The sequence below is a fragment of the Dromiciops gliroides genome, chromosome 4, assembly GCF_019393635.1.
Source record: "Dromiciops gliroides isolate mDroGli1 chromosome 4, mDroGli1.pri, whole genome shotgun sequence".
Taxonomy (NCBI): domain Eukaryota; kingdom Metazoa; phylum Chordata; class Mammalia; order Microbiotheria; family Microbiotheriidae; genus Dromiciops; species Dromiciops gliroides.
This window is the reverse complement of record NC_057864.1, coordinates 257,248,427-257,261,416: the sequence shown is the minus strand read 5'-3', so window position 1 is coordinate 257,261,416 and position 12,990 is coordinate 257,248,427. Positions and strand designations below refer to the sequence as shown.

The 12,990-nt window shown below is 41.7% G+C and overlaps 1 protein-coding gene and 1 pseudogene across 2 annotated transcripts in view; both read right to left on the bottom strand.

Annotated features, from left to right (window-relative positions):
- UBR2 (ubiquitin protein ligase E3 component n-recognin 2) overlaps positions 1–2,309 on the bottom strand; it is a 154,402-nt gene extending 152,093 nt beyond the window's left edge. For both annotated transcript variants that reach the window (XM_044000706.1, XM_044000705.1), the window contains exon 1: positions 1,863–2,309. In XM_044000706.1, coding sequence (XP_043856641.1) covers positions 1,863–1,940 — 78 coding nt within the window. In that variant the 5' untranslated portion in view covers positions 1,941–2,309. The remainder of the gene's footprint in view (positions 1–1,862) is intronic.
- The window catches only part of LOC122754993, a 108,062-nt pseudogene continuing 97,256 nt past the window's right edge, over positions 2,185–12,990 (bottom strand).

Below are 12,990 nucleotides of genomic sequence, written 5' to 3'. Positions count from 1 at the left end.
GTTCTATGGCTTCATCTGGCACAGTTTTATTTAAAAACAATCAAAAGAATGGTCTAGTACAGAGATATCAAACTCCTAGCCCTAAGGTCAGCAAAACTCCCTGGATTAAAATGTATTTGGGAGATGCAAATATAATGCAAAATAGAGAATGTTAATTTGTAGTCTTTCTAAGTCAATATTCACTTCTATTTGAGTTTAACATTACTGCTCATAACTTTTCCTAATATCAATACAAGCCTAAGTAAAGGTAAGTCAGCTAGGTGGCCCAGTGAATAGAAAGAACTCCAGGGCTTGAGTCAGGAAGACTCATCTTCCTGAGTTAAAATCTGGTCACAGACACTTACTAGCTGTGTAACCTTGGGAAGTCATTTGACCTTTGTTTGCCTCAATTCCCTCATCTGGAAAATGAACTGAGAGAGAAAATGGCAAACCACTCCAATATCTTTGCCAAGAAAACTCCAAATGGGGTCACAAAGAGTTGGGCACCACTGAACAACAACAAAGGTAGTGGGTGTCCTATCGTACTTGTAGATCTGCTACTCTGTAAAAGTGACTTTCGGAAAAAAGGAGGGAGAGAAGGGAAGGAGGAATCAATAATTGTAGAGGAGAATAAGGAGTAGAGAGAAAGAGAGAGAAAAGAGAAGAGGACAGAGAGAAGGGAGAGACAGGAAGCAGGGGAGGAGAGAGTGACAGAAAGGAGATAGAGAAGAAAGAGAAGGAGAGGAAAGAGAAGAGAAATCGAGAGAGAAAGGGAGAGAAGAGAAATTGAAAATAGGGGAAAGATCGGAGAAGAGCGATGGAAGAGGAGGGGGGAAAGAAGGGGAGAAGGGGAAGAGAGAAGAAGGGAGAGAAGAGAGAAAAAGGAGAAGAGGAAGAGAGGAAGAAGGGGGAACGGGGAGAGGGGAAGAAGGGGGAGGGGGAAGAGGGGAAGAAGGGGGAGGGGGAAGAGGAGAAAGGGAGAAGAAGGGGAAGCGAAGAAAAAGGGAGGAGGGGGGATAAGTGAGAGAAGGAAAGAGAGGAGAGGGAGAGAGAAGATAGGGGGGAGAAAGAAGATAGAAGGGGGAGAGAAGACATAAGACGAGACACAGAGAGGAGAAACAAAGCCAGACAGGTAACGGGGGGGGGGGGGGGGGCGCAGAAAGGGGAAAGGAGAGAAGCACAGTGGAGAGAAACGAGAAGGGAAGAGAGAGGGAGATAAAAGAGAAGGGAAATAAGAAAGGAGAAAGGGAGAACAAGAGGAGAGAGAAGACAGAAAAGCTGATGAGATAGGAGAGAGGTGAGAGGAGAAGAAAGAAAGGAGAGAGAGCTTGTTCTTTTGTCCCCACTCCGTCCCCAAGGAGAGTAGATTTCTGGACACGTCCAATGAATGGTAAATGACAGGTGGGGGGGGGGGGTGTCGTCGGATGCTCCAATTGTTTACATGCTCCTCCCGGAGACAGGAGGCGAGGGACAGCGAGCAACCTCTAGATGACACCCTACAACCTGGAGAGGGTGATCTTTCCAAAGTTGCAAAGAGGAAGACTCTGTGGGAAGGAGCGGCCAGGGCTGCTGGCCCCGAAGGGGACCTTTTACAGTTTGGGGGGAGGAAGAGTACCAGCCCCGGCGGGTTGGCTCGGCCCCGGGCCTGCGGAGGGGAGGGGAAGAAAAGAGAGCGGGACGGCCGGGTCCGGGCGCCGCTACTGGGACAGGAAGGGACGGGTCACGACGGGACGGCGGGAGGGGGGAGCAGCTCTCCGGGGCCGTTACTCCGGACAGCGGAGTGACCGGACTCGGGCAGGACTGGCCTAGAGGGTCCGGTCGCTACCCTTCCCAGACACCCCAGCCACCCCACCACAGACCGTCCTGCGGACCCCGGAGCTCACCCCCGCGGTCTCCTCAGCGGAACATTCCAGCAAACTCCGGTCGATGGCCTGCACCTCCGGCTCCAGCTCCGACGCCATCTTCTCTCCTCCGGCCTCCTCCGCCGCCGCCCGCCTCCCTCAGTCCCCCGGGCCGCGGCCGCCGCCCCCGCCTCAGGCAGCTCCACTCCCCGGAACCCACCGGGAGGAGGGGATAGGGCCGAGAAGAAGGGTAGAGTGGAGGAGGGAAGGGAGGGAAACAGGCAGGGGACAGGGGACGGGGACCAGGATGGGGAACGGGGGTAGGGGATGCCCCTGGTTCTCCCTCTAGGAGCTCAGCGGCACGTCACCGCTTCCCGGTACCGGGGAAAGGACACGGAGGGCCCAGGGGCCTAGCGTAGGAGATCTCCTCTATCGCGTCCCAAACCGGGGAAGGGGCAACAACACCATGGAGAGCGAGCAGGGCATTGTGGGAACTGTAGTCTTCTCCCCGGGGCTGCTGGGAGGGAGGTGGTGCTGGCAGGAGAAACACAAGGGCATTGTGGGAGTTGTAGTCCGACTTCCGAACTCCAGGGTGGGGGAGGGGTAGCGTAAGGAGGGAATTGAAGAAAACCTGAGCGACTTTGCTACGAAAACGCCTTGGTGAGGGTTATAATCCTTTTCCTTCCTTCAAATCTCAGCTCAAGAGCCACCCTCTTACATAAAGTGTTTCCTAATTTTCCCAGCTGCCCATGCCCCTCGAAATTGTTTGCAATGTCTATAGTCTGACTTTATATGTGCACGAGTGAAATGTAAGTTAATGAGTTTATGAAACTTTCTTGTTTTGTCTTTGTATCTTCTTCATCTAGAACAGTGCCTGAAAATGAGTGGGCATTTAATGAATACTTGTTGATTGATTACTCTCCCCCCAAACAAACGAACAAACAAAACCACTCCCCTTCCGAATTTCCCTATTTCTTTCAAGGATGCCTCACCTAGGTTAGCATCCTCAGCATTATCCTTGAATTCTCTCTCTCTCCCTCCCCCCTCCCCCTCCATATCCAACGGTTGTCAAATCTTGTCATTTCTGTTTTCACAATAGCTCTCATATTGGTCTCCTTCCCATCACTCACCCATTCACTCAATCAATTTTGATTACTACTATGCACTGACTGGGCCACCATCATAGTTCATATCCTTATCACCCTTCTCCTGGACTATTGCAGTATTCTAACGAGTCCTTCTGCCTCAAGTCTCTCTCTTTTGCAATATATATCCCCTACGTCATACCAGGAATGCACTATATATCATTCACCTCATCCCTGCCCCCTTAGAACACCCTGTTTCTTTCAAAACTCAGCCTGAGACATTTCCTCAAAACCTTCTCTGATCCACACCTTTTCCCCAAGTGCTAGTTTCCCCCCCAAAATAATTTAAAATTAATTTTGTATGTAAGATATATGTTTTGTGTTATCTAAATATAAAGACACAGCTCGTGGGTGTCATGGATGTATCAGAGATCTGGTCCATTTTTGCTTATGGTTGGAGCACTGTCAATGTGCTATCTGCTAGAATTATATCCACCTGTCACCCTTCCAATATCTCTAGTGTAAGGATACTCCAACCTTTGGAAAGAGTGCTGAATTTAGAGTCAGGAAGATCCTAGTCTGAATCCTACCTGAGGACGTTTTTCCAGCTGTGCGACACTGGGCAAATCACTTAACCTTTTTGTGCCTCAGTTTCCTCACTTCTAAAATGGAGATAATAATAGCACTTACCTTACCAGTTGGTAGTGAGAATCAGACAAGTTAAGATATGTAAAGCACTTTGCAAACCTTAAAGCTATACATGCAAGCTATCATTATCAGTCAGAAGAGAAGTAGCCCTTTGCTTACAATCACTCAGTCATTTTCCAACACGGTTCCACAAAAGACCATTATGAATGGTGAGTAAACCTCTTTGCCAAAGAAAGCAAACAGAAATAAAAGTTATAGATATTAAAATATACCAAAGACCAACGCAGGATGTGTGTGTGGAGAGAGAGAGATGGAGAGAGAGAAAACTCAGCTAGTGATTGAGATAAGATCTCAGCTAAAACCAGGAGAAAAGAAATAATTTTAAGGTAGGGATGATACTCTCAGCAGATAGATAGTGGAAGTCAAAGGACATGATGGGGGCCAGCTCCCGTACATATCTAACCTCTGGTGCTCTAATTTACCATTCAGAGTCCAGGCCTCATCTCTGTCTCACTCTGTCTCTGTCTCTCTCTGTGTCTGTGTCTCTCTTGTCTGTCTCTGTCTCTCCCTACTCTTTCTCAACTCATGTATTTCAAGGGCCTCTCTCAAAGTTTATTTCCTACAAATTGAAGTAACTCCCATCTCCACTCACCAGTTCAGTATTTTCTCATACAATCAGCAATCCTATCTTGTTACAAATATTCCCTGTAGGGGCAGCTAGGTGGCACAGTGGATAAAGCACCAGCCCTGGATTCAGGAGGACCTGAGTTCAAATCTGACCTCAGACACTTGACACTTACTAACTGTATGACCCTGGACAAGTCACTTAACCCTCATTGCCCTGCAAAAACAACAACAATAACAAAAACAACAAAAACCCAAATATTCCCTGTAGGTCAGAGGGCTGCCCCTCAGGGAGAACACCTCAGGCTTGGTTGGAAGCAGAGTTACAAGTATCTCTTTTGTATATACTTATTTTATTTATATGCTCTCTCTTCTGATAGAATATAAACTTCTTGGGGACAAAGACTTTCATTTTTGTCTGTATCCCTAGTGCCTAGCAGAGTGCTTGGCATTAGGAGGTAATTAATAGAGATTTATTGATGGGTTGATTTCTGGGAAGAGAAAACAGAACAGGATATTATGAGAATTGAAGTTGCACTTACCATCTCCTTCCCATGCCTCACCACCATCCTCCCCAAAGTTTTCACCTAGTCATTCTTTGTGGCTTCCCATCAACTCACCAACATCAGCAGTTCATCATTGCCTCAAAAAAAAGGGGGGGCAGCTAGGTGGCGCAGTGGATAGAGCACCAGCCCTGGATTCAGGAGGACCTGAGTTCAAATCCAGCCTCAGACACTTGACACTTACTAGCTGTGTGACCCTGGGCAAGTCACTTAACCCCAATTGCCTCAAAAAAATTAAAAAAAAAACACCCAGGGTCACAAAGCCAGTATCAAGTGTCTACGGGCAGATTTGAACTCAGGTCCTCCTGAGTCCAGGGCCAGTGCTTTATCCACTGTGCCACCTAGCTGCCCCCTTGATACATAATTATCAATTATTATTACAGAGGTAACTAGGTGACTCAATGTATAGAATGTTGGTTTTAGGGTCAGGAAGATGTGAGTTCAAATTTGATCTCAAATATTGACTGTGTGACCCTGGGCAAGTTACTTAACCTCTGTCTGCCTCCATTTCCTCAATTGTAAAAAAGAGAATAATAATAGCACCTCCCAGGGCTGTTATGAGGATCAAATTTGTTTTTAAAAGGGATGGAGGGGGGGCTTTGCATAGTACTTGGCACATCACAGGTGCTTACTAAATGCTTGTTCCCTCCCCTTAATTTCATTGGTATATATATCAACAGCCCTGTAACTAATTCGCTCTACTCTTCTCTAGGATGGGTTTTCCACTTAAATCGAGGGAAGGGAAGTACAGGGAAAGGGAGTGAAAATAGCGTAGGTCTCTCGACCCTACTAGTTTCACCCTAGCTAGCAAAATCCTGCTCCCAGACAATTTCTATCTGACTCCCTAAAAAGAAAGCTTGGTATAAATGCATCCTCTTGCCTTGGGAAATTGTAAAATATTAAGTAATACTTCTCTTTTTTTTTCCAGCTCCAATCCCCAAGCCAGAGAAGTGTTCTAACGAAATAACACCGTCATAAATCTACCTTCTTCTTTTCCAGGCACTTCCAGCACATGGTGTTTCATTTGAGCAAGGACATAATATATTAGCAATGAAATGTTTAACCATATTTATCATAATAGTTTGCTTAAAAAAAACCCAAAGTAAACAGGAAGAAAAGAAATAAGCATTTATTAAGCACCTATTATGTAGAAGGTATTGGACTAAATATTTTACAAGTATCATCTCTTTTGATCAACTACTCTAGGACATAGGTACTGCTGTTCCCCTTTAAAGATGAGGAAACTGAGATAGAGGTTAAGTGACTTGCCCAGGATCACACAGCTAGTGAATATAAGAGGTTGAATTTGAACTCATGTCTTCCTGATTCAAGGACCAGTGCTCCATATTTACTGCACACCTAGACGCCTTAAGCAGAAAAGTAAGCAAACTTTTGTGAAACAGAAATAAACCTGGGGAATGAGGCTATAATCCTTGGTTCAAAGGACCAATCTCACTCCTCATTGTTGGATTACTGAATGCCCTGGCATGCCTGAGGGTCAGGTAGAATTGGCAAAAGCTAGAGAAAGGAGAGCTGAGCTCTTTGATTTCCAGGATAGAAAGAGAAGGTGGGTCATTCTGACCTCTCTTCAACCCCACTGAAGGGAGAAAGAGACTGGGAAGAAGATACATACAACTTCTATCAGAAGAGAATTCATGAAATTTTCCCCTTTGGGTAAGATGTGTGATTCTCTTATGATTCAGATGTTATCTCAACCCCAATAGGAGACCTCCTACAATTTGTATTCTCTAATATATATTTTCCTTATGTGTACTCTTTGATTTCCGTTTTGCTATCAACTTGGATAATGGGTTTCTTTGCTATTTGCTATATGTGTTCATTGTGCCTTAGATATAAAGCTTGAGACTCTCCTTCCCTATTAAAGAAATAGCGATCTAAAGCTTGGTTTGAACCTAAAAATTAAATCCTGTAAACTAATAATAGTTAAGGGAGCAGATATATAATCCCAACCCAGTATCCCCTCTCTTTGAGGAGAATAGAATTGTAAAATATTAAGTAATAATTCTCTTTTTTTTTCCAGCTCCAATCCCCAACACCCCCCCCCCCCACACACACACACACCCTCATGCTTCCTTTACTGGCAGGAATCAAAATATCTTGGAGAAGGGAGGGAGACTCTAGAGACTTCTGTTTTTCCATCCCTGTGAACCACATCTAGACAGACCCATGTAGGCACATATAACCTCTAGGGACAAAAACAAACAGTACTCACATATTAATTACCACCTCCCCACACACATGTACACTGTGCTAAGCACCACAGATACAAATAGTAAAATAAGGAAGCAAAATACATCAAAGCAATATGGTACAATAGGAAGGCTGTTGAATTTAGAATCAGAGGGTGTGTTCTTGAGTCTGATCCCCTAGGACAAGTCATTTTACCTTTCTGGGGTTCAATTTCCTCCTTTGTAAAATGAGGTTAGACTCAATAACCTTTAAGGTCCCTTCCAATTCTGAATCTCTGATTCTACAAAATTACAGATCTTTGAAAATGAAATGCTTGATCCAGTAACAGAAGGACCATAATGAGATCAGGGTAGCTTTAAGGTTAGGGTAGCTAGTTGGTGCAGTGCTGTAACTGGAAGACTCATCTTCTCAAGTTCAAATCTGGCCTCGGAAACTGGCTGTGTGACCCTGGGCAAATTACTTCACCCTGTTTGTCTCAGTTTCCTCATCCATAAAATGAACTGGAGCAAGAAATGGCAAACCACTCCAGTATCGTTGCCAAGAAAACCTCAGTTGGGGCAGCTAGGTGACTCAAGTGGATAAAGCACCGGCCCTGGATTCAGGAGAATCTGAGTTCAAATTTGGATTCAGACACTTGACACTAGCTGTGTGACCCTGGGCAAGTCACTCAACCCTCATTGCCCCGCAAAAACAAAACAAAACAAAAAAACAACCTCAGGTGGGGGTCACAAAAGGTTGAATACAACTGAAATAACTTAACAACAAAGCTTTTAAATTTGTAGTCTACAAATCATTCAGATTCCTGGAGTTTCTCTTTCATTTGTTGTTGTTGGTGTTGTAGAAAGAGTAGTCACACTGATGAAAAAACAAGTTCTTGGGGCAGCTAGATGGCGCAGTGGATAGAGCACCAGCCCTGGAGTCAGGAGTACCTGAGTTCAAATCCGGCCTCAGACACTTAACACTTACTAGCTGTGTGACCTTGGGCAAGTCACTTAACCCCAATTGCCTCACTAAAAAAAAAAAAACAAGTTCTTGTAGTATTGAACTAAAGTGTCATGAAATTAATTTTATCCTATCATAGCCACTGATTACATTCTTAAAGCAGGCCATGAGGACTGTGCTGTAAGTACTACTATTGGCCACTAGAGGGACGGAATGAGTAAGAGTGTGGATAGTAATAGTGCCTATAAAATGCAGACTTACTGGAGATATTGCAGGTTCCGGCTTTGGATGACTGCAATAAAGTGAATATTGCAATCAAGCGAGTCACATGACTTTTTTGGTTTCCTACTGCATGTAAAAGTTGTGTTTACACTATATTATAGTCTATTAAGTATGCATAGTATTACTTCTTAATTATATATGTATAAAAATTTAAAAATATTTTATTGCTAAAAAAAATGCTAGCCATCATCTGAACCTTCAATGAGTTGTGATTTTTTTGCTGGTGGAGGGTCTTGCCTGAATCTTGATGGCTGCTAACTCATCAGGGTGGGGGTTGCTGAAGGCTGGGGTAGTGGCTATGGCAATTTCTTAAAATAAGACAATGTAATTTCCCTCATTAATTGACTCTTTCTTTCATATTTGATAGCATTTTACCAAAAGCAGAACTTCTTTCAAAATTGGAGTTAATCCTCTCAAACCCTGGCACTGCTTTATCAACCAAGTTTTTGTAACATTCTTCAATATTGTTGGGTCTCAGGGAATAGGGAGGCTGGAGGAGAGGGATAGAGATGGGAAACAACCAGTTGGTTGTTTATGGATTAAGTCTTATATGGGTGAAGTTCATGATGCTCCAAAACAATTACAACAGTAGCATCAAAGATCACTGATCACAGATTGCCACAATAGATATAATAATAATTTAAAAGTTTGAAATGCAAGAATTACCAAAATGTGACACAGAGATATGATGGAAGTACATGATGTTGCAAAAATGTTGCTGATATACTTACTACAAACAAGGCTGCTACAAATCTTTGATTTGTGGGGTTTTTTTGTTTGTTTTTTTTTGCAGGGCAATGAGGGTTAAGTGACTTGCTCAGGGGTCACACAGCTAGTAAGTGTCAAGTGTCTGAGGCCAGATTTGAACTCAGGTACTCCTGAATCCAGGGCCTGTGCTTTATCCACTGTGCCACCTAGCTGCCCCCTTTGATTTGTTAAAAAAAAAAAGTCAGTGTCTACTTAGTAAAGTGCAATAAAACCAAGCACAATAAAACAAGATATGCCTGTAATCCTTAAGCCTGGCTTGGGGAAGAGGGGAGTGACAGAAGAGGAGGTGCATGGTTCCCCTTGAACAGGTCAGTACAGTCATGGTTCAGTACAAATTAAATTAAATTTTTAGTAATGTTTTTATTTAAAGTTTTGAGTTCCAAATTCTATCCCTCCCTCTCCTTCTTCTTTCCTCCTCCCTCCTTGAGGCAGTAAGCAACCAGATATAGGTTATACATGTACAATTATATAAAACATTACCATATTAGTCATTTTGTATAAGAAAACTTGAATAAAAGAAAAAATGAAAGAAAATGAAAAATAGCATGCTTCAGTCTGTGTCCAATCAATATCCGTTCTTTCTTTGGAGGCGAATAGTATGTTTTATCAATAGTCCTTTGGGATTGTCTTAGATCATTATATTGCTGAGAATAGTTAAGTCATTCACAGTTCCTTATCAAACAATATTGCTGTCTCTGTGCACAATGTTCTCTTGATTCTGCTCACTTCACTATACATCAGTTAATACAAGTCTTTCCAGGCCTTTCTGAAATCATCCTGCTTGTCATTTGGGGATGGGGCTTTGTGACCCTGGGGTTTTTTTAAAATTTTTTTGAGGCAATTGGGGTTAAGTGACTTGCCCAGGGTCACACAGCTAGTAAGTGTCAAGTGTCTGGGGTCAGAATTGAACTCAGGCACTCCTGAATCCAGGGCCAGTGCTTTATCCACTGTGCCACCTTGCTGCCCCCCCCCCCTTGACATTTCTTATAGCACAATAATATTCCATCACCATCATATACCACATCTTGTTTAGCCATTCACCAACTGATGGGCATTCCTTTGATTTCCAATTCTTAGCCACTGCAAAAAGATCTGCTATAAATATTTTTGCACAAATAGGTCTTTTTCTCTTTTTGGAAATGTCTTTTGGATATAAACCTAGCAGTGGTAATGCTGGATCAAAGGGTACCTTTCAGAACCAAGAGAACATTGTGCACAGAAACAGCAATATTGTTTGATGAAGAACTGTGAATGACTTAACTATTCTAAACAATACAATGATCCTTCAATATGATAGATGTCTGGGGAAAATTGAATGGGGATAGAAAGGAATATACCTTTTTCTCAGCAGTACATGGCACATATACAAAAATTGACCATGTACTAGGGCACAAAAACCTCATAGTCAAATGTAGAAAGGCAGAAATAGTAAATGCATCTTTCTCAGATCATGATGCAATAAAAATTACATGTAATAAAGAGCCATGGAAAGGTAAACTGAAAATTAATTGAAAACTAAATAATCTCATCCTAAAGAATGAGTGGGGGGCAGCTAGGTGGCACAGTAGATAGAGCACCGGCCCTGGATTCAGGAGGACCTGAGTTCCAATCCAGCCTCAGACACTTAATACTTACTAGCTGTGTGACCCTGGGCAAGTCACTTAACCTCAATTACCTCAGCAAAAAAAAAAAAAAGAATGAGTGGGTCAAACAACAAATCATAGAAACAATAACTTCATTCAAGAGAATGACAATAGTGAGACAACATACCAAAGCCTATGGGATGCAGCCAAAGCAGTACTTAGGGGAAATTTTGTATCTCTAAATGCTTATATGAATAAAAAATGGAAAGAGGAAATCAATGAATTGGGCATGTAACTAGAAAAAGAACAAATTAAAAATCCCCAATTAAATACTAAATTAGAAATCCTGAAAATCAAAGGAGAAATTAATAAAATTGAAAGCAAGAAAACTATTGAATTAATCAATAAAACTAAGAGCTGGTTTTATGAAAAAAAAAACCCAATACAATAGATAAACCTTTGGTTAATTTGATTAAAAAGAAAGAAAGAAGAGAGCAGATAGGTGGTGCAGTGGATAAAGCACTGACCCTGGATTCAGGAGGACCTGAGTTCAAATTTGGCTTCAGACACTTGATACTTACTAGCTGTGTGACCCAGGGCAAGTCACTTAACCCTCATTGCCCTGAAAAAAAAATAAAAAGAAAGAAGAAAACCAAATTACCAGTATCAAAAATGAAAGGGGTAATTTCACCACCAATGAAGTAGAAATTAAAGCAATAATTAGGAACTATTTTGCCCAACTGTATGCCAATAAATTTGACAATCTAAATGAAATGGATAAATAAAAATTGCCCAAGTTAACTGAAGAGGAAATAAAATACTTAAATAAGCCCATATTAGAAAAAGAAATTGAACAAGCCATTAATGAACTCCCTAAGAAAAAATCTCCAGGGCCAAATGGGTTTACAAGTTAATTTTACCAAACATTTAAGGAACAATTAATTCCAATATTTTACAAATTATTTGGAAAAATAGGTGAAAGAGTTTAACCAAATTCGTTTTATGACACAAATATGGTGTTGATACCAAAACCAGGCAGAGCCAAAACAGAGAAAGAAAATGATAGAATAATTTCCCTAATGAATATTTTTTTAAGTGAGGCAATTGGGGTTAAGTGACTTGCCCAGGGTCACACAGCTAGTTAAGTATTAAGTGTCCTAGGCTGGATTTGAACTCAGGTACTCCTGACTCTATCCACTGTGACACCTAGCTGCCCTCTAATGAATATTGATGCAAAAATCTTAAATAAGATGTTAGCAAAGAGATTACAGCAAGTGATCACCAGGATAATACACTATGACCAGGTGGGATTTATATCAGGAATGCAGAGCTGGTTCAACATTAGGAAAACTACCAACATAATCAACCACATCAATAAGAAAACTAAACAAAATCATGATTATCTCAATAGATGCAGAGAAAACTTTTGACAAAATATAGCACTCATTCCTAATAAAAACACTAGAGAGCATAGGAATAGGTGGAGCTTTCCTTAAAATAACAAGCTGTATCTACTTAAAACCATCAGCAAACATTTTATGTAATGGGGATAAGTTAGAGGCATTCCCAATAAGATCAGGGGTGAAACAGGGATGTCCATCATCACCTCTATTATTTAATATTGTACTAGAAATGTTAACTTTAGCAATAAGAGAAGAAAAAAGGAATTAAAGGAATTAGAGTAGGCAAGGAGGAAAGAAAACTATCGCGCTTTGCAGATGATATGATGGTATACTTAGAGAATCCTAGAGAATCAACAAAAAAACTACTTGAAATAATAACTATAATTATTATTAACACTATTCAATATTAATTTAATATCAGTATTTAATATTTAAATATTAAAAATATTTCATATTTAAGAGGGGGCCCCACTGTTCTCTATCTGCCACCACACTCATTCCCCCTCACCAAAAAGAGGGTTCTTCTATGGGTGAGCATCCACTTCCTAGTTCCTCTCTCCCTCCCCCAAAGGGGAGGTCCTTCAAGCTCTTTGGTTGAAAGTGGTCTCTTGCTGATGTCAGCAGTACACCAACATTTCACTCAGGGCAGGCCAGGTGTAGCCTCTATCCAATAATCCTTAAGTAGGTACTTAGTTTCTCATTCTCACCCAATTCAAACAATACTAAATCAATCAGGTGGGCCCCTGCCAAATTCCATTATTTTATCACAACTAATATCTGATTGCTTACTGCCTCAGGGAGGGGAAGGGGAGGGAGGGAAGGAAGGAGGGATAAAAAAATGGAACCCAAAACTATAAATAAAAATGTTTATTACTTTTTTTTTTTAAAACACAGAGAATGGATAACCAGTTGTCAGGTGTGTTATAGTGAGGATTCTTTTTCAAGTATGTGTTGGACTACATGACTGCTGAGATCTCTTAGAATTCTAAATTTCTGTGATTCTGTGAGCTTATGTTAAGAAAGCCCAACAGCACCTAGTAGAGGTATTGATTGGCAGTCTG